At 39.8% G+C, this 27,877-nt stretch overlaps 1 protein-coding gene across 5 annotated transcripts; it reads left to right on the forward strand.

The window, feature by feature from the left end:
* The first annotated feature begins 171 nt into the window (after positions 1-171).
* Positions 172-27,709, forward strand: PRMT9 (protein arginine methyltransferase 9). Of its 5 annotated transcripts, XM_076337095.1 has the most exons (17): positions 1,227-1,512; positions 1,944-1,966; positions 3,133-3,216; positions 4,789-4,866; positions 6,522-6,594; positions 7,178-7,390; positions 7,882-8,030; positions 9,348-9,584; positions 10,176-10,343; positions 12,269-12,371; positions 13,536-13,642; positions 18,160-18,352; positions 22,113-22,296; positions 24,343-25,054; positions 26,461-26,614; positions 27,067-27,189; positions 27,395-27,709. In XM_076337095.1, the coding sequence occupies exons 6-17, from the start codon at positions 7,205-7,207 to the stop codon at positions 27,608-27,610; spliced, it is 2,532 nt and encodes an 843-aa protein (XP_076193210.1). In that variant the 5' UTR covers positions 1,227-1,512; positions 1,944-1,966; positions 3,133-3,216; positions 4,789-4,866; positions 6,522-6,594; positions 7,178-7,204; the 3' UTR covers positions 27,611-27,709. The 5 variants fall into 5 exon arrangements, with proteins under 5 accessions (XP_076193209.1, XP_076193213.1, XP_076193212.1 ...); XM_076337094.1 differs by lacking the exons at positions 1,227-1,512; positions 1,944-1,966 and adding an exon at positions 172-259; XM_076337098.1 differs by lacking the exons at positions 1,227-1,512; positions 1,944-1,966 and adding an exon at positions 172-259 and having other exon boundaries at positions 7,182-7,390.
* Positions 27,710-27,877: the final 168 nt, after the last annotated feature.

Here is a 27,877-nt window from a genome sequence, read left to right on the forward strand (position 1 = left end):
CCCCGCTGCGAGGGGCGGCGCAGCACAGCTCGGCGCGGCAGAGGAGCGCCCCGCTCCCGGCAGCCCGCCGCCACCGCCGCCGCCGGACCACGCCCTGCCGAGCGGGGCGGCCTGCCGCGCCGGGGCCCGCCTCCCGCCCGCCCCTTCCTTCCCGCCCCGCGGCGGCGGTTACACAAGGCCGAGCGCCGTGGGCGCGCAGTTCTTGGGAGAACAGCTCGCTCGGCCGTTGTAGGCGTCCCCGTGCGGGGGACGCGGGCAGGTACTCCCCTACCAGCCGCCGGGTCCCCCAGGCGAAGATCCCCTCGTTCGGGGGAGCTGCAAGGGGGCCCGGCAGAGCAGAGACCCGGCAGGGCCTGGGCGGGCGCGGTGCCATGGCTGGGCGGGAGAGTCCGTACCGCAAACGCAACGGCTTGTTGCGGCAGGCCGCGGGTTGCCTGTCCCCATCTGGCAGGGCGGGGAGGCCGCCGGGTTTGAGCTGCCGCGGGTGGGTGATTCACCTCGCGGAAACGTCCGTGGGCTTTAGGAAGGGGCAGAGCAGGCTCTCGGTGGAAGGAAGCACAGAGCAGCACACGGGCCGCTTGGTCCAAAACCAGTCGCGGTGTCGGTGTCCGCTTTGTGGTGGCGGTCTGCCGGCAGAGAAGGCTGGTGGTGGTCACCTGCCCCTGTCCTGTTCGTATGCCTGGCCGTGAAATACTGAGTAAAGTAGATGCAGCCTCACCTTTATGTCTTCATTTCATAAACTAATACAAACAGTTGCCATGAACAAGTACTGCAGCAAGAGCAAGACCTTGAGAAGACCACTCGATGCTGAATTGTTTTGGTTAAGAATGTTAGGAAGCTCGTGAAGAAAACAGAAAAGGCTTATAATTATACTTGTATTCATAATTTAGCTATAATTTCATTGTTTTAATGGTTTAAAGTAGTGATTTGGCGGGACTTTTTTAGATGATTGGGGTATATGTTTTAGTCATTAATATATGTCTAGATGTCTTGGGAGTAACTATAATCTATTTCACTTTCTGTATTTTGGCAAATTTAGTGTTAGTTCATGCTCCTTTTGAAGCAATGAGCTTTGTTATTAATTTAAATGTATTATTGTTGGGCCCACAGTTAAGCCTAGTCTGCATTGGCCAGAGAAACAAAATAGAGCTGCCTTTTTTGGCTATAACTTACATTTTGAAGGCTCACGCTAAAAAAAAGCTACTTTTGTCTTTCGTTTAAAAAGTAGCACCTAAGATTTCTGGAAATGACTGAGGTGAAGATAGCCAGCCACGTTACTGTCAACCTTCCTCTGTATGACCCCAGGCACTGACCTGCAGAAGTTATGTGTGTAAATAGGTGGGCACTTCAGGACTCTCATTTAAAATTACTCCTGTTTGTAGAATCAGTGTATCAGGTAGGATTCAATTTTGCAAATATTTAGGTTTTTTAATAACTATCTACTTGAGAGTCTGCTTCAGAAACCAGACTGAGGGGGTGTGTTACCCACCTGACAGCGGTCACTGAGCTCAAGTGAGTAAGCACAGAATTTCGTGATCAAAGGCAAAGATAATGTCCTTATTGTTCATGTGGGTGAGGAAAATAAGAAAACTCAATTGTGTAAAAGGGGTGGGGAGGGGGGGCTTGACACGGAGGCTCATGAGTAATCATAGTTCCTGAAAGTAGTCTTAAATATGAGTGTGGCCTCTCCGAATCAGCTGCTACTTAAAAGTGCAGATCATGTGTCTGAAATCACAGCAGGCCAGGAGGTGTTACTGAAAGCAGACCCTGAACATTCAGCCTTTCAGCCAAGTGTCCCACCTGCTAGATCACACTATCTGCTGTGATATTTATTTTCTAGTATTATTTAACTGAGAAGTTACTATGCTACTCAAAACTCCATTTAAAAAGAATTTTAAAAAAACACCTTAAAGAAATAACAAACAATCCTTATCTTTGTTTAGATTACTGGAGCAGCATTTCAAGAGTAAGTAGGCCTTCCATGAATAGTTTTACTTTGTCCTGTAGTTGTCTTCAGGATTAAAATTAGAATAATATTTTTTCATGCTTGTTTATAGTTACTGTAATTTCCCTATTATAATTCCACTGAAGTGTTGTAAAGTAATTGGGTTGCATGCATTGTGTGGAGTTGCTTGCATTAAAATTTTAAAAAAAGAAGAAAAAATATGAATGTTTAGCTTAGCCCTGAGGTGTTTTAGCTGGCAAAAAAACCACCAGGTCTAAAATTTAGATTTGTCCTACCATGACAGGTCCATTAGGGGAAATTGGTCCATCTACCTTAATCATGAGAAGTAAAAATGTATTCCATTCTAGTTGCAGATAATAGAAGCAGCAGTAGTCCAACAGAAATACATACATGTAACACATTTTTCCCAGAATAAAAAGAGTTAACTTGTATTTACATAATAAAGCATGGAAGCAAATTCACTATTATGTTGATATTCTACACTGTTTATCCAGTATTGGTATCCAGACAACATACCAGCTACCACCAAAGTTATTAAATACATCTTTTCCTAAACCTGACCCACCAGTTCAAAACATTGTCGGACCCTGAAATGGCAGAACTGTGATTTAAAAAAAAAAAAAAAACCTGAGATGGAAGACTGAAGAGAAATAATAACCCATTAATTTAAATGGACAAAAATTACTATCTAATGAGCAAGAGTTGCACTTTCTTCACTAATTAAGGCTAGAAGTGTTTTTATATCAGCAGTTTAGAAAATTCTCCTCTTTTCTGCCATTCCCTACTCAAGGTCATCAAATTTTACAGCCGCCTTGTAGCCTCTTTTAAGAGGCTATGACATAGATTGACTATATGAAGCTCTGGCAACATCCTGTCCATATATCATGTATTTATCTTAGCTTTGGTTATTTTCCCTCGACATTCATTGCAAGCGTGGTTTCAGGAAATACCCTCTTCAAGTCATTTTGTACAATAGGCATACACCAGCATAGCGTATGTTTTGTTCCATCTTACCTTCCTTATGTTCTTGTCTGGCCACTTCAACATCCTGATTTTCATGAAGGAGAATGTTTTGATCTGTGGCTGATTGTGTCTCCAGTCTGTATGTTACAGAGAGATGGGTTAGAAATTAGTGAATTTAACTTTCCGTTTTATTGACATTACAGAGCACCGATATCAACTCCCACCATTTGCAGCACACAGCTGTGTTGAGTTGTTGAAAACATCATTAGCAATAGCATCCTTCCAAGGTACTGTAGTTTCTTCTCTTGTCTAAGCAATTCTACCTCCGTTAGGAAAAAAGTCCTGTCATGGGTTTATAGAAGGTTTATAGAGTTTCCTTTTAACTCCCATCTTGCTCACGACTCTCATCACTGTTGGTTTGCAAGATGTTAGGGGCCTTATGCACATGTGAGGTACCGCTAGGCTGCATGTTCTCTCTCCTCTCATCCATCAAGAGTGCAGATAGAAACAGGCTAATCTCTGACCACCCATGATGCAGACCAACGTTATTTATTCTACTGTCAACCAATGTGATGATTATTATGGCAATCATGTATATATCTGATAAGATGGGCATTCCTTTCTGGCACTCCTTTACAGCACAGGCTTTACCCAACGAATTATTTTAGTATGCAGCTGTATGCTTTTTCAGTGTTGCAAACATTATATTCTGTGGCCTTTTTTTTTTTCTGAAGTGTTCCATTAAAAATTTGTGAGTATGAGATTAACAGCTAGCCTCCCCAGCCTTTGAACTGAACTGACTCTTGCAAATTGCAAGGATTTTACACTGACGCTTTTTAATAATCTTCTCCCACAAATGGGTCAAATTAGCACACAGTACTACTTAATTTATGCTTAAAAATAGGCACTGTAAAGCATTTATGCTATCCATCTGGCATGTGCTCTGACAAAAAAAAAAATACAGCTGAACAAGTTTGGAGAATCATGGAGCTACAGAGATACGGGCTCATTACTGTATTTGGTACAGTCCAGCTCCTGTTTCACCTCACTGTCCACAGGTGATAATTGCCTGTACTCTTTTTTTCTGTCTGTCTCTCTCTCCCCCCCTATATCCCACAGGTGCTAATACTTTCTTTTTGCCCATACTATCATCCTCTAGCTGGGAAGCATAATTAAGCTAAATTCAGAGAAGCTTGTTCCCCATCTGTAACTAATTTAAAGTTCATAGCTTTTCTTTCAAAACTGAAGGAAGGCTTGAGTGCTTGTTGATACTAGTTGATTTAATAAGATATTATATCTTCCTTTAGAGCTCAGTTCACATATAAAATATTCAATACTTTCTGATACTAATATTTGCACATCCTCATGGACTTCATCCAGCCCAAGGGCTTTACCAGTTCTTATTTTATGTTTTTCTAGCATGTCTTTCCTCTTTCAGAAGTTGATTCTAGTGTCATTCGGGTTGCCTATTCTCAGTTTTTTCCTTTGGGTCACTTCTCTCAAAATGTTTGTAGACTTCCCCTCTCTTATAATATTATAGAGTAGTAATTAAGTTTGCCGTGGATTACAGTTTAACTGCCACTGTGTTTCGTTTAGTCTTATGTTCCCCCTCCATATGTGCTATTTTCATCTTGTTCAAAATGTTGGCCTGACATTTTTAAGTGGTATTCATTTGTTTCTCAAAAGTGAAGGCATATAGAACATCCGCAGCTGTAAAAGCCTGGAAGAGCTGCATTCACGCTTTAGAGAAGGAAAGTAAAGATGAACAGCTTCCAAACATTTCACAATTAGGAAACAATGCCATGCCCTGTTCTTGTCCCAGAAGTAGGACAAGACCAAATGAACTCTGCCTTTTTTAGGAAAGATCTGCGCTCCACAGCCCTGCATGTGGTTGTTCCCCGGAGCAGGCGGCCTGCCAGGCTCCACAGAGAAAGAAGGTAAGTGGTGGTGTAGGCATGGGAGGGAGCAAGATAAGGGGCTGGAGATGCGGAGCAAAGCTCTGAATTTTGCTCCTTGCAATCTCTGTTGCTGCAGAGCGGAGTTGTTAGTCAAAGGCCCAAGATAACTAGGACTTGTTTAAGACTTAAAACTAGGTGGTGTGAATGTTGTCCTCAACTGTAATTCCTGGGACTTACCAACAGTGGAATTAAAACTAAATTTTAGGAACACCATAACTGCAGGGCAGACATAGGCAGTGCCTGCACAGCATGCAGTTCTTACACTACATCTGGTAAACATTTAAGGTGGTAGTTCTGATCTGTAGAGCAGGTCTGAACAGCATTGAACGGCAAGGGACTGGATTTAGCATTGCTGTGGGTCACTTCTAGTCCTGTGTTCATACGAGCTGAATTACCAGCTTTAAAAGATTGGATGTGGATAAAGAACATGGACAATGAAAATACTTTTATTCCACATGTATATTGATACGAAGAAATGTTAAGACAGTTTCTAGTCAATTCGCCATGTTTCACCTGAAAAGTAACAAGCTAAACTAGTATTAAAAATATAAATTGTTTACAGAGTTTTGTTTGTACTTTTCTCAAACCTTTTACTTACCAATACAGTTATGAATGTTATTTTAGTCGCATAGTGCCACCTCCTTGACACCTTTCAAAGCATTAGCTTTTCTGTAATACTGGTTTCTGGCATTCTATTTTTTTCTTGGTTCTTAAACATGTAAATCTTAGCTGTTCCCTTAAGCAAATAAAAGGTAAAATAAGTGAATGTCTACGCCTAAAAATTGTAGAAAAAATCTTGGGGGGGGGCTTTTGTCACAAATTGAACAGAAATAAAGATTAAGCAAAATTATTTTTTAATCTTGCTGTGCACAATCCCGCGTTAGGCCTTACGGTCCTTGAACGCGTCCGCGAAGGAGACGCGCACCTCCCGCCCCCGGGGCGGAGGCGAGCGGGGCCCGGACTCGCCGGGAGCAGCTTGAGGGAGCGATTCACTCGGCGAGGGCAGAGGGGTCCGTGCCTCCCTGCCTGCGGTCGGCTCTCGCCGCCCCCGCCTCGGGGCAGCCCCGAGGCCGGAGGGGAGGCGGCCGGCCTGCGGGCCGCCCCCTCGGGGACCGACCGCCAACAGCTCGCTCACGCCCGGCTCCGCGCCTGCCGGCCTGCGCATGCGTGATGACTTCTGCCCGGCACTGAGATGGCGGCGGCCTGCAGCGTGCTCGTCGGCTTCCTGGGAGCCCCGTTCCGTGTCGAGCAGGTGATGGTCCCGGGAGCGCCCGGCGCCCTGGCCCGGCCGCAGGGGAAGACCCTCATCCTGCCGCGCTGCTTTCCCTGCGCCGGGGCAGCGGCCCTGGGGCGCCCCGCGGGTGGGGCAGCGGCCGGAGGCAGTGCGGCCTGCGAGGCTTTCCGGCAGCGCTGCGCTCCGCTCACCGCCGGTCGGAGCCGGCCCCCTCGTCCTCTCTGCCCCCGGGCCCCCAAATCTGTACGGCAGGCGAGTTTGCACGGCCCTCCCTGGTTTTGCGTGACCCTGTGTAAATTACTGGTGCTCGCTTGAGAGGTGGCCGATGTTTGGTGGGGTTTTTTTAAGAAGAAAACAAACAAAAAAAGGCTTAGTTGTGATGGTGCTGTGTTTCTTGCAGCCCCATGTAACGTCACTTTCTTCAGCTTTAGGATACGTCTGAAAATCCTGAAGGCGGTATTAGGCCCTCTTACGTAAGTAAGCATTAAAAGTTAAAGTGGTAACCAAGGCAGTTATAAAAATGTGCATATTGATTCTGATAACTCTTTAACGTTTTCTTAAGGGGAAAAATAGTCATGTTGCCTTGTGTAATATAAGCTGTGAGCTCGTTAGCTCTTTTTCTGGGAGTCTTTGCTTTATGAAGACATTGTTGTTGAAGTTGAGAAGTTTTAACCAGCCGATTTTGTGGTTGATTATGAAACTTATGAGTGCATGAGCTTACAGTGTGCAAAACTGTTTGCTCAGAGACATGCTAAAATATGTATTACAAAACCTAATTTTATAAAGCAAAGAAATGTAACCTGTTTCCAGGACCTGGTCTAACATAAACATGATGTGCACTTGACTTTAAAATGAGTGTTCACTGTTCAAAAGTTGATGGAATTATCCATGGCATAAAGATGAGCATGTTTTTGAATGCTTAGGATTTGTGGGGAGGGAGGATGTTTTTACTAATGCCAGTGAAAATTAAAATGTTGTTTGATCTGTCAGCTTTCTGTGCAACTGTTTTGGCCTACAGTATACACAACTTTTTTTTTTTTTTTTTTTTTTTTTAAGGAAGAGCGAGTATTTACATCCTTCAGAATGCCCAACTCAAACGCTAAATTTCATTGTAACCATAGAGGTGGTCAGGAAGCCGGCAGGCGGGAGTTGGTTTCCAGGTCTTTGCAGAGTGCTCAGCATTGCCTGGAGGACCAGGATTTTGGAACTGCATATGCTCATTATCTCCTGGTACTAAATCTAGCTCCTGAGTTAAAAGCTAGTGTCAAAGTAAGTGCTCTTTGAATTGCTTGAAACAATTTTATTTACCATATTTCTCTTGAGGCTTTGTGACATGTTTTGTGCTTGTGATTTGTTGTATGTAACTGATTTTCCTATTCAGTCTTCAAAATAAAAGCAGAAAACAGTAATAATGGAGACAGACAGTAACTTGTTTAATAAGCTCTGTATGCCTATGGAAAGGGGATTGATACACTTTTAGACTGTAACTAACTGATAAAAATAGGGACTTGTTAGTATTGGCTTGTAGTATAGCATGCATTAATATACACTCAGGCTCTTAGTATACACTGCTGGGTGATGATACTCTGCTTCTTCAAGTGAGCCAACTAACTTGGGATGATAGCAAACAATTGTATGCTGCTGCTTAGGGAAATGAGGGTGTTCAGGTGCATGTCAGGATACCTCTGCATGTTTTCAGGGCTCAGTTCCCTACTTCAGGTAACTACCGGCAACTCAGTGGTGTATGTTTTATTTTCTAGGAAACATTTCAGTTTACTCTGTTCAAATGGGCAGAAGAGCTAGATTCTCTGGCACGGATTCAAGATCTGTTTAACTGTTATGAACAAGCACTTGAACTGTATCCGAATGATGAAGTGATATGTAATAGTATGGGAGAACATCTTTTCAGGTTTGTAGTAATGTATATTTGGTTTTTGTAAGGTTCACATTTAGTATTGTATGTTAATAAACAAGGCCCAATTCAGCAGAGAACGTAAAATGTGCATAAAAGAAGTAAATGCAAGCATATGCTTAATGCTGTATAGTGTGTACTGTTGAACTTCAAATCTGTTTGTCAGCTTAAAATAGGGCAGCCAATGCTAAAATAAATGTTGATAGTCACAGCAAAAGTAAAAGAAAAAAGGTAAAAGCACTTTTACTGAAGTAAAAACTTAAAAGTAAAAGCACTGCCTTCAAATATTTTCTAACCATTTATTAAGGAATTACTAAACAAAAAAGAGACCAAAATTGTTCAGAGCCACTCTGTTAACTATTGTTGTGGTTAACCTACAATTTTTTAAGTTCTTCCTTTCTTTCCTGTTAGATCCCTGAGAACTACTGCCTTTGAATACTGTCTTTTAATTCTGGTCCTTCTTGAGGTCACGTTACAGACCTTTGAAGTGAAGAAGCTGGTTGTGTATACTGTACTGTGTAGGGCTGTTCTTAAATGGTTTGAGCTTATGCTTTTATTTATTAGTGTAAAGCATTCTTTTCCTGCTTTCTCCAAACAGTGGAAAAAACGGTGCTTTGCTGTTGCTCAGGGTTCTAAGGTCTTTTGAGACTGGAATTTTAAGAGTGAAATCATAGGTCGTGGATCCAGATAGTTTTAATTAGGTTTGCTTTTTGTGATTACTTTGTTTGTTTTAAGGAACAACTCTCCCAGCATTGTATTAAAATGTACGTTTCTTGCATTTCATAGATTTTTGGGGTTTTTAAGTGCTGTCTGATTTGAGAATATGCTATAGGGATCATAAAAACTTGCTTCAAGTTCACAACTTAATTTCAAAATTGCCACTTAGTGCAAGTGCTGGCAACTCAAAATTTATTTGTTTTCCAATATGTTCCAGTTAAATATGGTAAAACGGTTTTGAGGTTTGTAGCGTTCTCTTGACTTGAAAATCTGTGAGATTGGATTGCAGAGTTACTGCTGTCACATTGTTGCAGCAAGTTCTTGTAAAATGTGTTCTAGTTTGTCAAAGGATGTAGTAGTGGATGAAGACTGGTGCACGCAATGATATTTTTGGACTACCTTTGCATTTTAAAGTCATTTGATGTAGAGCTGTAAGTCATTCTTTTTCATAAAGTAATATCAGTATTTAGAAAGATTATCTTTAGAAATATTTTCGTGTTTTAATTGATGTAAGACCTCTTTACAGACCCACAGATTTATACAGATACTTGGCAGTTGAATGCATGCTTTCTATTTATTTGTCATTTTTACTACTAGAATGGGCTTTAGAGATGAAGCAGCTGGGTATTTTCATAAAGCAGTGAAGCTTAACCCAGACTTTGCTGATGCAAAGGAGAATTTTTACCGTGTTGCAAACTGGCTTGTGGAGCGCTGGCACTTCATCATGCTCAACGATACCAAGAGGAACCTTACTTACCTAAACGCAATTGAGAATGCTGTCCGCTCAGGGTGCAAATCTGTCCTTGATATTGGAACAGGAACAGGAATTTTGAGGTGTGTCATAAGTGCATATTTAACATGAACTTAATAGAAACATACTTGTTTAACAAAATTTAGTTCCTAGTGAAAAAAAAAATTGACTTTCATGCCTTTATTGAGACAAAACTTAAGAAAGGAAACAAAGCTTTCCGAAGTCAGTGAGTCTGAAGGTTAGTGTCTAGTAGTATTTTTTCAACCCTTTTTTAATTATTTGTTGCAGATGCTTTTTGTGCCAATAACTGCTATATAAATTGAATTACTCATGTTGGTTTTGGAGTTGTAATGTCATGTGTCATGACACATGACACTTAAACACTCTTTAAGTGTTGAGTCTAGTATAAAGAGTGGATTTAGCATAGCTGGGGGAATATCCTTATGCTACCTGTAAATTTTTTTTTTTTTTTTTTTGGTGATAGCATATCAAGAGGATATCAGTGTTCACACAATAGATACTAGTTCACTTAATGATGATTTTTAGACTTGAACTGTTTTCTTAGAAATATGAAGCATATGCGGAAATAGAACTTAAGAAAACTCAGTATCTTGTCATGCTTTACCTAAAATGATTTAAACTGGAGGGGAAAAGCCCTGATTCTTGTTTTTCAGTATGTTTGCAAAAAAGGCAGGAGCATCTTCTGTCTATGCCTGTGAATTATCAAAAACCATGTATGAACTTGCCCGTGATGTGGTCGCAGCAAATAATATGGAAAGAGAGATCAAACTTCTGCATTTGAAGTCACTTGATATAGAAATTCCAAAGCACATACCTGAAAGGTACGTTGTTGTGCTCTGTGGTGATAGTATTTTTAATATGCTCTTAATTTCAAGAAAACAAAGTACCCTGTGACCTAAACAGGAAATAACTTTGCCTATGATATTACCCATAATGTGAGAAGGTTCTCTGTATGTTTTATGTTTTTATAGAGCAGTGCAGAAATGATAACGTGTTCTTTAAATTGTACTAATATTTATGGTAGATCAACAATGTCATACGTTAAGGAGTTTAATTTTATGATGGTGGGAGCTTTGGGGCATATGCAATTATATTGCAGCAATAGGAAAAGAGAAATTAGATTACTACATCATAAAAGTCATTTTAACACACTTTTATACTTAACAACTTGTGGCTCACTTCTGCAGCCCATGAATAGGATGGAGGTATGTAATACGGCCTGCAAAGGAAAGCTGTTTCTGGGACATACCACACCCCTGCAACTCCACGTCAACTTTTGTATTTGTCAGAGAGATCAGAAATTGCAGATTGTCTGCCTCTTCTGATCAGGGAGTGAGGGAAAACCTCCCCTCCCCTCTGTCCCCTAAGGAGAGTGCTACTGTGTTTGGAGGCAAGAAGGTGCCATGTCATGTGCATGGGCTCCTGGTTGTTTGCATCTGGAAGGCTGGTGGTGGCTGGGCTGACTCTAGCTGTGAATGTGAGCACCCTGCCATGGGAGGGATCCATAGGGCTTTGAGTGTGGCTTTAGATATTGGAGTAAAATTCAGTGGAAGGGTGTTGCAATTTGTCCTGTGAGAACAGGTTTTTGTGTTTGTATTGAGCTTTTTGTGTGTCTATACACATCTGCCCACCTGTCTGTATAGCAGAGATCCATGTGCTTTGGAAAATTAAGTAGCTTATTTTTCCAATGTTAAGTAATGTCTTCTAAAGCATGGTAAGAACTACTGGGACAAACCAGCAGCTTGGAATTGCTCTTGGCAAGTTAGAATTTAATCAGCACTACAGCTTTCAGTATATGTGATCTAGGCTTTTTACGCTACCCTGCTCCTCCTTGCTCGCTATCCCATTCAGCAGGGGTTCTTCAGGAGGGTCTGTAAATTCTTAGCAGGTGGAAATGTGAGGGGGTTTTTTTTTTGTTTTGGTATATGCGAAGGACTGGTTTATCACTTCAGCTCACTGCTACTAGGGATGCGGATTAAACATGGGAAGGAAATAATCCATTTTACTTCTAATTACTAACATTTAATAAAGTGTTTGGTGATGGTACAGGCTCATAATCTGAAATGATGAAGCTCCCATGGTTTAGCAGGCCAGTCAAGCCTTGTCTAATTGTGTCAGCTGAGCTACAGTAACTGATCATATGTATCTTCTTAGTGTATATGGTGAGTTTCTGGGTGTCACCTGTCAGGAATAAATTGTTACTGTTCTGGAAATGTCTTGTCTTATCATGCTGTATGTTTTTTGGTTTAAATCCAAAGGATTTAGGATTTTAGGGTCCATTAGTCTGCATAGTAATTTTATTGTACTTTGATTATAGTTTGTTTGGTTGGTTTTTAATTCCTTTTTAACACACATGCATGGATGCATACTTCTGCACAAGATTCAGATAAAATACATATTCTGCAGTGTCATTGGCTGTGTGTCCAGGCTGAAACATCTTCCTGTTTTGACTAGATTCTTCCCACACAATTTATTTATAAATGCTGAACAAGAAGTTTTATGGTAAACTCTTGCTCAATATTTATTCTCTTTTACCTGCATCTTGAATAACTTCTAACAACAATTCAAAACACGTCATTTTGTTGGAAGAATTAAATTGCTCATCTGTATTGAAACTTCAGAACACTGGTAAAAGTTTTGCTCTGAGCTCAGTATGGTGTTTTGTTTTTTTTTTCTTTAAAAGGATGATTGTTAACAGGAATGTGTGTTATACATTATATTTCATGGTGTTCTTTTTCTTACCTAGAGTTTCCTTGGTTGTCACAGAAACAGTTGATGCTGGTTTATTTGGAGAAGGAATTGTGGAGAGCTTGATACATGCTTGGGAACATCTACTTTTACAACCGATGGTAGGTGATGTGGGTACATATGTATAAATGGGATTCTGGTTTTGTTTGATATATATTCATGCATATACGTGTGTGTGCACATATGCACACATTCACAGACAGGTGAATGAGGAACAACTGTCTTGTAAATATTTCATACCTATTGGTATTTTAAAAATGAGTGATCTGGGTTTGTTCTATGAATTTGATTTTGGTGAAAGGCAATGAGTCAGCTGCATATGTTGTACTTCTGTGAACTCGTGTTCTTAGACAGGTACTTGCAATGCATGTTTCCCTGATGTAACCTTCCATCATACAGAGATGGTTCGCTCTTGATCACTGTTCATTCCTTCCCCTCCCCCCTCTTTGTAAGTAACACCAAAGGTGGTTGTGTGTGTTTTAAAGGCACTATTTTCCTGCAAGTTTGATTATAACCCAGTCATTTTGAGATACAACTAGCAGCAGAAAGTCACGTCAGTCTAAGCAGAAAATGCTGAATTATGGTAGAATTATTTGTCATCATAACACTAGGGAACAATCAATTATAATTTGGTAAATATGTCATATGCTTATGCTCTTAATTTATTTTTGCTAACTTTGAACTTTTTTGGAAGACTGAACAATTCCACTTGGTCTCGGATTTTACTTTATGTATTTTGCATTTTAGCTAGCATACATTAAGCAAAGTAATATGACGAGTCTTATGTGGGTTAACCTCTGTTAGGTCTTATGAAATAGAAGGACTTCTCTTTTATTCTGATGTTGCCTTGATTCCAACTAATTTAAAAAAAAAAAAGTCTTATCGGGCTAAAAGCTTTTGTATTGTACTGAACTGAAACTTATGACCTCTAGTGTTAAGTATAGGAATGATGCATAAAGGAAAGGTCCCCAAATGTTTCAATGTATTCTAACAGGATACAAATTAAAAAAACACTTTTAGAATTACACAGAGGACATAATAGACTGAAAAGTAAAGCTGATGCGTGGATATATTGAAACAGTATTTAAGAAATTCCTTTAATGGTCAACTGTAATGACAAAAACCAGAAACTTTACTAGTCAGTAAGAACTTACTGATGTTTTGACTGTAATCTTGAATGGTTTATTAATATGTAACCTAGGCTTTGCAGTAATGGTAGAAATAGGTCACTGTCTCATTGTGTGTTGTTATTCATGTTTTCACAGCCTAAAAATCAAGATGTCAGTACTGGAGACTATGGCAGAGTTATTCCTGCAAGTGCTACAATATTTGGGATGGCAGTGGAATGCAAAGAGATACGTAGACATCACAGGTATGTTTAAACTCTAGCACAGTTTGAACCATATTTGTTATTTGGTGGTTTTCATTGAGGATTTTTCATTTACTGTTCTCTTTAGTTTTTGAATGGCTGATTGTCTGTTTCACTAAACATATTTATGCTGTCATCCTCCCCACCCCTTTTCCAGGCTCTGCCCCCCTTCCCCCCTCCCCCCGCTTTGTTGTTCAGACTTTCTGGATCACTTAATCAGAAACTCTTGATTTTCAGTTATGCTGAAATACATGCCTTTAACACATACTAAAGAAATTTAATTCCTTAATAGTTGTCCTGGTTTCAGCTGGGATAGAGTTAATTTTCTTCCTAGTAGCTGGTATAGTGCTGTGTTTTGGATTTAGCATGAGAATAATGTGATAACACACTGATGTTTTAGTTGTTGCTAAGCAGTGCTTACACTAAGTCAAGGACTTTTCAGCTTCCCATACTCTGCCAGCGAGGAGGTGCACGAGAAGCTGGGAGGGGGCACGGCCAGGACAGCTGACCCAAATTGGCCAAAGGGATATTCCATACCATGTGACGTCATGCTCAGTATATAAGCTGGGGGGAGTTGGCTGGGGGGTGGTGGTCGCTGCTCAGGGACTGACTGGGTGTCAGTCGGCAGGTGGTGAGCAGTTGCATCTTTTTTTTTTTTTTTTTCTTTCCCTGGGTTTTTGGGTTTTTTGTCTCTCTCATTGTTTTACTTTCCATTACAACTTATTATTTATTATTATTATTTATTTTTTATTTCAAGTATTAAACTGTTCTTATCTCAACCCGCAAGTTTTCTTACTTTTGCTCTTCTGATTCTCTCCCCCATCCCACCAGGGTGGGGGTGGGGGGTGAGCAGGCAGCTGTGTGCTTAATCTGTGTGGCTGACTGGGGTTAAACCGTGACATAGTAAAATTACTTCTCAATTTCTGTATTGGACATTCTTGGATTAACACTTGGCTTTTATCCTCATTTTACACTCTTTATAATCTGCTCCATACCTCGCTGCTGGATCTAACCCTTTCAGAAAATGAGGACAGGATTTTGTAAAGCCTAAGTGTTAATAACCCCACCTAGCATTATCTTTCTGAGTATGTGCCTTGCCTAATTCTGAACTAGCATACAGTAGGGTTTCTTTGCTGAGACCAGTTCTGACTGTGTATCAACTACTTTCATATTCATTTTTATTCTCATCTTCTAGAACAGTGTCACTGTATGGAGACAGTCTCTGTCTGGGAGGTTTGGACTTGATGTATTTTGTTTAGGATTAATCTTGTTGCAGATTAAAGAAAACACTTAACTTTTACAGGAGCTTCAGTGTACTGAAGCTGCATCAGTGATTTTTCTAATGCAGTAGACCTGGACAGTGGCCAGAAAGAGACAGAAGTTCCCATAGTAGATGGTCATAGAAGAAGTTTCTTTTAGGAGAAGTTAATTATTCATCAATTAGAAGATAGGTTTTTGCCTTGAAACATGGCATTGACTGTTCCTTACAAAATTTAAACAGGATGAAAGTTAATGTACTGTAACTTTGGATTGCTGAGTTAACAATCCATTATTAATAATATATTAACATTATTATTAATACTAATAATAGTATAACTTAAGGTCGGGTGGCTAGCACTAAAATGTTTGCCACAAATTAATTATATGCTGTAGGAAGAAGAATAACTTCACTTCAAATTTCCTGCCTTTGTAGTTTGAGATTCCTTTTTGCTCCAGTAAGAATACCTGTCTTAAGTCTATTTTAACAAGTCCTATTAAGCTTTATGTAAAACACTTGCCTATTCTCATATTTAAACTATCCAGATCTCTTTGAATTATTCTGATGTGCATGTCTCCACGTTTCCTTAAGTGTTTTCATGATCTACAGCAAAACTTTGTGTTTTGGATGTTTTTTTCTGAGCAGGATGCCTCATGAAATAGCAGTGTGAAAGTATCTCTTTTCTCATGCTTTTTATATCATCTAGCACAGTTTCTGTCTTACGCAATTAATACAACTTTTCTTTGAGCTTTTCCCCATGATTTAATGGGGTTTTTTGAGTGGTTATAAGTAGATGCAGAGCCCAGAAATCTATGAATACTTGAGGGTTTGTTTCTGAGGTACATTTAAAAGTGTGTTTAATCTATCATCAAACACTGATTCATCTTGCTGAGGGAGGGAATCCCCTTTCACTCCAATTGTTGATAATCTTGTATATCACAGTCATCTATCTGTGTCTGATCTGATCTTCTGCTTTGTATTCTGTCCCTTTGTTTTAGCAATTTTAAGTTATGCTGCATTTCTTGTGCTCTGATTGTTTTTAGGGTTTTTTTCCTAGGATATAGTGAAATTCTAGATAAATCATATTGGTTTTCTTGTAATTCTATTTTTGGTGTGCTTAAGCCAGCTTTACAAAAAGTTTTGTGCTGGTTTACCCCCTATTGTAGCTTTATTACTTGATGTTTTGGTGATAATTGTAATGTTTCTTTACTATAGCTGGTGCTGCTTGTAGCCATTGCTTGTGTTCCCTAGAATGACTGTAGGGCCTAACTCTGTGGTGGTGTTATGTAATTTTGTTGGGGGGGGGGGGGTTTATGGTTAGCTTTAACTTTCTCCTGAAGTCATTGCTTTCTCTTTGAAGTGGTTGTTTCACATCCATGTGAAATGTGTTTACTTCCAGAAGAACAAATGAACCAACGAACTTGTGAGAAGATTTGAGTTCTACTAAGGATAAATATAGACTTCCACAAAACTTTTAAGATACCAGAGTATACTACATATTGTTTTTCAAGTTTGAACTAGATACCTTTCAAGAGTCATATGTAACAGTAAAACAATATTCTAGAACGTGTCTGCTACATTAGTGCATCTGTATTTAGTAATTTTGAATAAAATATGCCAGAATATGGGTTAATTTAATTTAAATCACTGTAAGAATTACAGGTTTCAGGTTTTTTTTAGTGTTTCATTTTTAGTCAATTAGGCCCCAGAAAGAGAGGCAATAAAGTGGCTCTACTTCTGTGCTTAGGTATTGAAGCCAGAAGGGTTCATGATAATGTAATAATCTGCTGACCTCTTCCACAATATAGGCCTCGTACAGCAGCTGTTCTCGTTTAGTTGTAGTATTTCTTTTAAAATAATACATGGATTCAGTTTCAAATGAAGGAGAATACATTCTTATCCTTGTTGTAACTTAGATATTTTAACTTCACTGAACAGGTGAGAAGATTGTAATTGTTGATAGTGTTGCTGTATTTTTTTTAGTATTTATTGTGAAGTACTTACTACTTTGTGCTTTCTATATGTCACATATACTTTTAGTGCTAGGGAATCTGCTCCAAAGATGGCGTCTGATTCGTTTTTGTATTTTAGCTATGCGTAATGGTCAAAATATATTTGCCGAAGAATCCAGGTTATGACAAAAGGCAACTTACTCAATTCTGCGATCGGGAGCTTCAAGGAGATGACGGTATCTGATGAGAATATTATCAGACAGCCTGTCTAGTCATACTTGTTGTAGGGAGATCTTTCGCAGGGAGGGGAGGTTCCTGAGAAAGTGATTCAGAATTAAAAATATTTCTAGAAGTAGAAACTTAGAAGTTCAAATGACAACTAGTTGAGTGCTAGATCTCACTATAAGAATGTAGATTTGCTTGATAGCTGTCATTTAAATGGGAAGCACTAGGTCCTTCACAGACAAATGTACTTTTTCAGAATGATCTAAAGTGTAGCTTGTGCAAGACTCATCTCATGTAACTTCCTGAGTCGTACTTTGAAAATGAGAATATATCTTAAATACTCAAACCTAAGAGATGGACAGTGTATGTAAGTAATTGTTTTAAAGCAGTTATAGCATTCTTTCTTCTTTGAAGCTTTCCGTATAAGGTTGTTTCTAGAAACCTAGTTGATCTTCTGTCTTACAAGAGAGGATATGTATATTCTGAGTTGTCAAAGCCTTTTCCACCAAGAAATCAATGCTGAGACTTTCTTTGCAGCTATCTAACTATGAAAAATGCCTTATTCTGCATAGATTGTGCTTGATAAATACATAAAGGTACTGCAAAATGAAATGTTTATGTCAGAAAGACTCCAAAAATGCATTTTCCTATTGCATATCTCTCTGTCTTTGTTCTGACTGTTCTGTTCACCTGAAAGAAACACCTTCATTATCTGTCTAATGCAGCAGAAGAAAAGCTTTATTTGTCTTGCTATCACAGGGTATATTCTTTTTAATTCTCTGTCAAGACTCAATGAGTTGTACTTCGGGGGGCAAAAGTCTGTGGCCTTTGACAAAGGACATATTGGGCTTTTTCTCGGTTTCTAGTGACAGCGTTCAGTTCTGATCCTTGAAAGTGATGTGCACTTCTGTGCTTCAGAGCTGCTCTGAACATAACAAAAACCCCACGGAATTGTTTTATTAGTTTTTCTATTCTTACACTCTGTGCATTTAAAAATACTTAGCCAGGCTGGGAAGAATTTCCTGTGGGTTTTTTGGTCAAATTATTTGAAGTTTCATTTCTTCCCTTTTTTCCTTTACTCCCAGAGTGGGAATGCAAGAAGTTGCTGGTGTGCGCTTGTCAAATTCAGTGCAGTTCTTTAGCCCAACATACGCTTCTGCTGGTTCAGAGGAAACTGTTGAACCTTACACCACCGAGAAGCTCAGTCGTATTCCTGGAGGTTACGTACCTCTGACAGAACCCTGTCAAGTAATGACGGTAGATTTCAACAATCTGCAGGTAATGGTTTTTTTTTTTAATGTCTTTTATAAGTAATCTATGTATGAATAATGAGAGACCCATATCTGATTTGCTTTCTGGGTTCAACTTCAGAACAGTTCACAAGTGCAAAGTTGGCGGGGCTGCACTGAAATCCTCTGCTGGTTTCGATACTTGTCTGGTTGTGTGGTGATGTGATTCATCAGATGACAGTCTGAGTTTTTGAAGGTGGAGTTCTTTGTTTGGCATAGTTTAGGCGACTAAACTAGCTCACCACAGGATCAAACAACTACCAGCCTCCGTACAGGGAGGGGGAGGAAGAATGCAATAGACCCATCTTAAATGATTTATGCAGTTGTGGAGCTGACTTAGTTTGTTCCTCTAAAGTTAGTCTTCAAAGACAAAAGAGAGAGGATTTATTTTACATCTGGCATAAAAATGTCTGTAAGTCTTGATGGGTAAGCATAAAAGAGAGGGGAGATGAAGAAATTATCTTATCCTATTCAACCAGTTTGATTCCACCCTTCAGCTCCTTTGGTATCTTATGGTATTTCTGTAATATGGCATTCTAAAATATGGTAGCATTATTTTATGTATTTTTCACAAAATACGTTTGTATGCGTATACTAAATAGGCCTGAACTGTAAGGCAAGGACCTCAGCCACTTGTAGCTGATCTCTGGCGCGTTTCCTGCTTATTGACCTGTGGTGAGGAGTTAGCATTGAGTCAGAGCTTAAAATAGATTCTGTTATATAAATGAAATTATTCTTGGCTACTGCTTGGCCAGGAATTGCAGTGTTTCTGAATCAATAGCTTTTCCTAGTTGGCTTGTCTGACATCCTGAGATTAAAAATGAAATAAGACAAGGCTCTTCAGTATACTACTGGGAGCAATCTCTCTGTGACCTAATGTTGCTTCTGCATCTAGCATCAATAAGAAACTATTACTCTCATCTGAGAGATGTCTGCTCTTAAGCATCTGCCTGCTGGCAGACATGTAAAGATAATTTGAAAGAGTAAAGAACAGTGTTACTCTTTAAGCCATGTTTCAGAACTGCTCCTTTGAAGTTTCAGTTAGACTAATGGAGTGTTCTGTCATGAAATGGTCAGATATCATAAGCAAAGGTAAAGGGAAGAAATGCAATTAATGTATTCAGAATCATTGGTTACTGTTTGTTGTTACTTTGTCACTGGGCAAATATGGCAGTTCCAAACACTGGTAGGTTACTTTCAACCTGGGGTTTTTTTTGTTTGGTGTCTTTTTGGTTTTGTCACGGCCACATCTGGATGTTCAATCAGTGCAGCTAAAAAATAAAAAAGAAAAATTGTCTGTGCTTCTATTGGAATAAAAAAACCCTGCTATACTTACAAACAGTAGCAGAATTACCTATTAAAGGTTGAAATTCAGATAAGAAATCACTTAGCACTAGTAAGATAATTTCAAAGACCCATTTTCTAAACTTGTATTTCAAAGAATGAGAGGGATGTTATATTTATTCTGCTTGTACTAACTATCCAGACCTAAATTGACAGAACTGAGAAAAAGACTTAAAATACAGTACAACAGTGTTTCTCAAAATGAGTTGTAGGAGGCTTTAAAGACATCAGTACAGATCAGAGAAATAATAAGTCAAAATTTAAAAAAAAAAAAAAAAGAAAAAAGGCAGCTGAGTTACCTGATTACTTTATTACTGCTGTTATTAGCAGCAGCAGCTCAGTTCCTCCCAGGCGGGGGAACGAGATGTGGCTATAATTACAGGCTGCAGACACTTGTACCTAGCCAGGTACTACCTGTGTGCATGTTTGCTGGCAGCAGATCAGTGCCACTGGGAGTGGAAGTGAGTGTTTACCTTAGCAGCCAGTAATTAAAGCTCAGTCTCACTTTCAGGCCCTAAAGGAACTGTGCTCTTGCCAACAGTTACAGATACTAGCTCTTTCTAATCTTCATGAGAAGTTACTGTGTGGAATATTTGAGAAATTCTGGATCAAGACATAGGAAACTTGAGAACTGCATTCTTTCTGTAGTTTTTCCTTCTATTTGTAGTCCCATTTACTTTTTTTAATGTAAGTTACCTTTTTCTCATTCAGACTATATAAGTGTCATAGCATTATTTTGGTTTTTACTGCCTATTCCTGCATCATTGCTTTATTTTCATTGCTGTCTCTTTAACTACACTAGTTGATAAATTGCCATCCTGATGTGCTAGAGCTGTTCGAGTCTGTAATTGTCATAAATAATAGAAAAAGGCTTATGCAGTGGACAAATGTGAGGAATAAATATGGGATAAGCAGCATGGTAGAGAGCAGGGAAAGCTGAAATAACTGCCTTCAAGTGGGTTTTTAAGTGTTGTGTGCCACAAGATAGGGATGTTACACTACAGTTACTAGAACCAGTGGATGAGAACCTTGGGCCTGCTGATTTTGAGGAATAATCAGGAATAATATTTTTAATATTAATTTTTCTCAGTATTAATATTTTAATATATAATTATATTTACAATTATATATTATATAATAAATATTATTAATATTTTAATACAGAGAAACAGATGCATGCTTGTGCTCTTGCTGTCTTGCTTCAGGGGGCTTACTGCCAGCAAAGCTTCAACTTACTCTTTTCCTCTCCAGTTGAGGATGTACAGAAAAAATGACTAGCAGCAAAGCACTTTTATTGAAGAGCAGTGAGATCTTATTATGAACTTTATTAGCATCCAGTAATTTTAACACAGGCATTGTTCAGCCATCTCTCAGTTGTGAGAAGAGAGGTAGACCAACTCTTGGAGAACACAGAATGAGAATAAAGAGGGAAAAATAAAAAATGCAGCATGTGAGAGTTACTCATGTTCTTAGAGTGGAACTTCTTGTTTGCACTGTGGTTTTTAAGATTGAAACTTAGAGAGGACAAATATTGACATAAGCAGATCAGGAAGCTGATAAATGTTTAGGAAAGGCTGTTACTAAGCAGTGTGGTTGTGACTAAAAGAATCTTTGGTCCCTTGTGCTTGACCTCCTGTTAATTGGTTTATGCCAGAACTGTCTAAGACATTAAAGCTGGGCCTTTTATGTTTGTGAATGTTGGTAGCAGAAGGTAATTACTGAAGAAAAATTGTACATGGAAGAAGGCTTAATTCCTGTTACATATTCAAAACCTTTTAGGAGTATTGGAGAATTTATAATCTGATCCCTTTAGGGGAGATCTTAGTTCTTCCCGGTAGTGAAATTGTACATGCCTGAGCTTTTACACAAAGCCTATAGCCCAGGTACCACAGAAAATATCCTCAAAGATCTTTGACTTAGTGTTTTTGTAATGATTTTGCTGAACCTCTGTTCGAGCAAATTCAGTGCTTACATACAGTATTTCTAGAACTGATTGAACACAGGTTTTAAGTGAAGCATGTGCCTAAGCATTGGCTTGAATCCAGCCCAAAGACTGGCTCTGTTTTTATTACTTCTCATAAGGCAAGCCTTGCCAGCCTAAAGCCTTTCTTGCAGTTTTCAGTGTTTTTAAATATGTATGTTCTTAGATGTAGGCATGTTTGCTCTAATGGCTGATGGATACAGGTTGGTCATGTGGATAATTGCACTTGCATGTGGGAAGACGGTTCCTATGCTAGTGAGTACTAATGATGATAATTGGTATTGTAGCAGCTTGTTAACTTCAGGTTTCTGTTGGGTACCTCATGGACTGGTACAGAAATTTGGGTGACTTAGTGTAATAAAAAACACATTTTATTTATGGAAAGAAACTCTCACGCTTTTTTTTCTCTTTCCACTTTGGTCAGGAGCTGAAAAGCCTTGCAGCTAGAAAGCCCTGGAAGCTCAGCCTGCCAGTCACTGAAGGAGGAATACTAGATGCTATTGTGGTGTGGTTTGTACTACATCTTGATGATGAGAACGCTCTATCTACAAGTCCCAGTGAGGAAACTTGCTGGGAACAGGCAGTCTATCCTGTGCAGGGCCTCCTTGGTACGTCCTGTGGATTTTCTTGTTGCAGTACGTTAACTTGGTTTCGTGTTGGTTTTGAGCTAGTTAGGTTATCTCAGAGACTAGGAAGTGGCAGCAAATAGGTTTAGGAGAAGTTCAACAGCAAGTAGCTGTGAGGTGGTTCCTGATGATGTTTCTGGACTGTAGTGCACAGTCCTTGCATCAGAGCTTGTTTGTGGGACTCTGCTATGAAGCAGATAAGGGACCTGCTTAAGATCTGGGAGAACGCTTTTCATTAAGTTGTTTATTCCTATACTGAATTAAATGCATTGTGGAGCAACTCCAAAAAGTGGGGCTACTGACTGGCTCTACTTAGTCAAGATGTGACTTGTGAAAGGGAGGTAGGGGAGGTGAGGTAGGAATTGTTACCTGCTACTGCCACAAAAACAAAACTAAACATTCCTGCCTACCCCTCACCCCCATTTGGGACTCAGTTTGAATACTGTTCCCCACACACACACAGTGGCAGTGTCATTTCCAGCAGCCTCTACTCTCCATTCACCCATTTTCCATTCTCCTGTTTCATAGAATCTTAGAATATTTTGAGTAGGAAGGGACCCATAAGGATCATCGAGTCCAACTCCCTGCTTCTTGCAGGACTACCTAAAACTGAATCACATGACTAAGAGCATTGTCTAGATGCTCCTTGAACTCTGAAAGGCTTGGTGCTGTGACTGCTTCCCTGGGGAGCCTGGTCCAGTGACTGACCACCCTCTCAGTGAAGAACCTTTTCCTAATGTCCAATCGGAACTTCCCCTGAAGCAGTTTCATACTGTTTCCTTGTGTCCTATTGCTGGTCACCAGAGAGACAAGAGATCAGCATCTCCCCCTCCGCTGCCCTCATTGAGGAAGTTGTAGACTGCGATGAGGTCACCCCTCAGCCTCTTCTCCAAGCTGAATAAACCAAATGACCTCAGCTGCTCCTCCGAAGTCTTGCTCTCAAAGCCTTTCACCATCTTGGTCGCCCTCCTCTGAACACACTTTAATAGTTTGATGTCCTTCTTATATTGAGGTACCCAAAACTGCGCACAGTGCTCAAGGTGGGGTCGCACCCGTGCAGTGTAGAGTGGGACAATCACCTCCCTCGACCGGCTAGTTATGCTCTGCTTGATGCACCCCAGGACACAGTTGGCCCTTTTTGCTGTCAAGGCACGCTGTTGACTCATACTCAATTTGCCATCCACCCAAACCCCCAGATCTCTTTCCACGGGGCTGCTCTCCAGCCTCTCGTCCCCCAAATTGTATGTATAACCAGGATTACCCCGTCCCAGGTGGAGAATCAGGCACTTGCTCTCTAGTCTATCCAGATCTCTCTGTAAGGCCTCTCTACCCTCAGGGTAGTCCACAGTTCCTCCGAATTTAGTATCGATATACAGTAGGGGCAGCAGTGCCATGGGCTGGTTCAACTCAAAGTGTCGGGGAGGGAAGAGACTCTTAGCCTACGTTGCCATTGAAAGAAATGTTTGTCAAACTATAGCATTCTTGTTTTGAAATTCTGGTCTGTATCAGTGGATTTACTTTCTTAGAACATACACAGAGAGTATCCAAAGACCATCTTGGGCTGTACACCGTAAATGTTCCAGTAAAACTTATTTTTAATAAATTACCCTTTCTAAACTGTAGCTATTGTTTTCTGTGTAACTACAAATTTACCTTTGTCAACAGGAGGTATTAAAATATAAATATTTAATATTTAGCATTTTAAAGCAAAAGCAATTTCTTCAGCAGTATGTTTTTGTTCTGCTCTGCTGTTGACAGAACACTTAAAGTAATATCTGTTTATCATAGAAAGGCTTATTTAGGCTTAATCCACTTATTCTCAAGTGTGGGACAGTTTAAGGCAAATGTTAACGCACAGTCGCAGATTTCAGCTTGTGGGCTACAGACTAGAACAATTCTTTCATACACACTAGTAACAACTAATGAAGATAATGCGCTTTTTTTTTTTTTAAGCACTGTATGGCTGCTTCACTAATGTTTGCTGTGAAGTAACTGACATGACTTTTTTTTTGGTGCTGTTTTGCCAAGATTATTCTGTGAAGACTGGAGATACTGTGATGATGGAAGTTTGCTGCCAAGACTGCTACTTGAAGATCCAGAAGATTTCTACTTTGGCTTCAGAGTGTGGGATGGACTTCAGTGACAGAGACGACACACTGAGTTTGGGCAATGAGGCTGAATTATGTAATGCTCTGGCTGGTCTTCAGACGACTAGCGAAAAGGATGGCAACGGTCAAGTATGTGTGTTGGAATCCACAGAAATAGCCCTGCTGAACAATGTACCGTACCACGAATGCTTTAAAGCTGCCATGGGCAAAGTGCTGTTGTCATTAAATCCAAGTAAAGACTTGCAGTCCATGGAGGTTGATGGACATGGCAGTGGGATGAACCTCCAAGAGAGTCAAAACAAGAGCTCTCTAGATGTGGCTCCTGATCCTTTGTACATTTTAGATGTATCTGAAGGCTTCTCCATCCTGCCAATTATAGCTGGCAAACTTGGACCAGTTAGAGCCTACAGTTCTATTGAGAAAGAACAGCATCAGGCAGCACTTAATGTAATTTCAGAAGCTAACCATTTACCTAAGGAAACGTTAGAGTTTTGGCTCAGCCACTTAGAAGATGAAAGTGTGGTGCTACAGAGACCCAAATCAGACAAATTGTGGAGTTTTATTATCTTGGATGTTATAGAGACATCAGGTTTAATCCAGCAGGAGGTGATGGAAAAGGCTGCAATATCCAGGTACAGTATAAAGGGACAAAAGTATTCCTAGGAATCCGTAATTATCTGAAAAGTTTTGAAAAATATTATTTCTACCTACAAAATTACTGTCATGTTGGTTCTGCAGAGCAGGAAAAGCTTGTTTTCTGAACGGTTGAACCTCCCAGAGTGTTTCTGGTGTGACCATTGTATACATGTATCTTTTAAAAAAAGCGTCAAGATTTCACTTTCATAGACTTCTTTATAATTTGTATGCAAGAATAGGAATGGAAGATCTTACTGCTTGCTCTGTCAGAAGTTCCCAGGATAGCCGGCATCTTAGTAATAGCTGAGGTAGCTTTTAGTGCAAGGTTAGAAAAACCCAGATTCATTTACATGTCCAGCTGTTGTTGGAACAAACGGACTGCTGAAAGACAAACACGTGGTGTTAGAACAGCCAGGGAGGCAGCAACAAAGCTAGCTGTTACCCACGGCAGGAGGGGTGGGAAGGAATGCAGAGCGAGAGAAATAAAATAATGGAAATGGGTAGCAAAAAAAGTCAATGTGAAATGGGTTTATCCCCTTTTGTGGTGCTAGGGAATCCTCTCTGTTCATCTTCATGCTTAGTGATGGCAGAATATTCCAGAAAATTTATGTTCATTACCTTTCCGAAGTTTTGAATAAATTTTTGGATGACTTGAAAGATTTATTTTTTTCTCTTAGAACAAATGGGAAATTACTCTTGACTTTTGTCATATGCAGACTCAAATCTGTTGGCATGAAAATATATCCAACAGCGCACTACTTAGCTACCCAATTCCTATGAAAAGAGGCCTGCTATAGGAAAAGGAAACCTAAAACAATCTGTATTGAATTGGAGGTGTTTGATATTACACTGAATGAAAGCTTCTATGGTGTTGCTGCTCTCAGCAGCGTGATATTCTGTATCAAGAGACCAAGCAAGGCTCAGGTGTTTTTTCAGGAAAAAATGCTGTCTCCTGTATTGCTGTCAACTTTAGTTAAACACTTAAAGAAAGGTGACTTAAATTCCCACCAGGTTTTGTTTCCCTGTGGGTATGCTGCCTCCTTAACCAGTGCCCCCCAACAGTATGTACTTCCCAACTTCCAGTTTTGTTAAGCATTTCTGCCAGTCCTTCAGTATTAGATGCTGGTGCTATGAATAAATCCCACTATCTGCACCTTGAAATACCACCATTTCCAATACTGACGCTGAGAAAAGATTACTTAGTTCCATAGTTTTAGTATTACGTGACAAGCTTTCCTTTTTTGGATGATACAGCTGTCTGGTCAAATGGGATCAAACTCAAATGCTTATGAGCACTTGACTTCAGAGGAAGAACTAGTGTGCCTTTCGTAAATGTAGTTAAATGTTCTTTCATTCCTGTTGAATGATATGCTTTAGAGGTGAAATCTCTCTCATTTTACAGATGTTTACTTCACAGTGGAGGGAAGATTTTCCCACAGTACGTGCTGGTATATGGGATGCTTGTAGAATCAGAGTCTCTGTTACTGGAGAGTGCTGTTCAAGGAATAGAACCAACTCTTGGGTTTAATATAGCCCCTTTTATCAACCAGTTCAAGGTATGAAGTTGGTGGGTGTCTTCCAGGCACAGTTCCAAAGCCTGCAGCTGTCTAGCTGTTTAGTTTTGGTGTAAACTGCAAGAAAACTGAAGAGCTGAAACTTTTTCATATTGTCGAAGTTATCAAGAGAGGTTTATGTGACCAGACAGGGACCTTGAGATAAACTAAAATGGGTAACATTTGCTTTGGAACTGGTGTGGGAGAAGTTTTGTCTGAGTAATGAAAGATGCAGTGTTACTGTACAGAAGAGTGACTGTGCTGTTACTATCTCCTTCATTGCCTTGTATCCCAACAGTCACATTTCAAAGGGATTAGAAGGGTGTATTTTGCATTTTGGCTGTCTCTTACAGGCATTACGGCAATTCCTAGAAACTTTTGCATTGTGATTAAGTCTTTTAACTTTCCACTTTTTAATGGCTGTTGATGCCTGAAGTTATAGTATATACTCCTAGGTACCTGTTCGTGTGTGTTTGGATCTCTCCACTTTACCGTGCCTACCCTTGAGCAAGCCAGCAGAGCTTTTAAGGTTAGATCTCATGAACCCTCTGTTGAACAGCTCCAGCAGAGAAGTGAAGGTGAGTTGTGTATACATGAAGTTAGAAGTGCACTTAACTGCTGTTCTGCAGAGCTGCACATTAATTGCTCACTGTGGCTGAAAATTTCAGTACAGAATTTACTCGTCTACAGGTATCTCTGCAATGGATTGAAATGGTTTGAACTACTTTATTTTCTTACTCCTTTGAAAAGGGTGTAACTGATTAATATTTTAAATATTTTTAGGTACAAATTTGTAAGTCTGGCCAAGTCACTGCAATTCCCTTCTGGTATCACATCCATCTAGATGAAGACCATAGCTTGAATACATCGGATGAGTCCTCGCACTGGAAACAAGCTGCAGTTGTTCTCGATGAGCCCATCCAAGTTCAGGTTGGAAATGAACTGGTGCTTGATGTTCAACACCATAAAAGCAATATTAGCATTACAGTTAAACGGTGAAGAATGTCACGTGTAAACTGATTTGTGGTTCATTACCTATGCATAAATTGACTGTTCATAACATCACTGATGTTAATATATATTAAAGTCTAAATTTTATCTACTGATCAAAAAGGCTATTTTGTTACTTTAATAGTAGATACTTAGGTTCCACTGATGGACTAAAACTTGCACTGTACGGGTATCTTACCAAGCAGTTAGGGGAGGTATTGTCTCCACTGCAGCAAAAACCTGAGTGCTAGCTATTGCAGTGACTACAACAGTGGG

This window comes from Aptenodytes patagonicus, chromosome 4 (genome assembly GCF_965638725.1).
Source record: "Aptenodytes patagonicus chromosome 4, bAptPat1.pri.cur, whole genome shotgun sequence".
Taxonomy (NCBI): domain Eukaryota; kingdom Metazoa; phylum Chordata; class Aves; order Sphenisciformes; family Spheniscidae; genus Aptenodytes; species Aptenodytes patagonicus.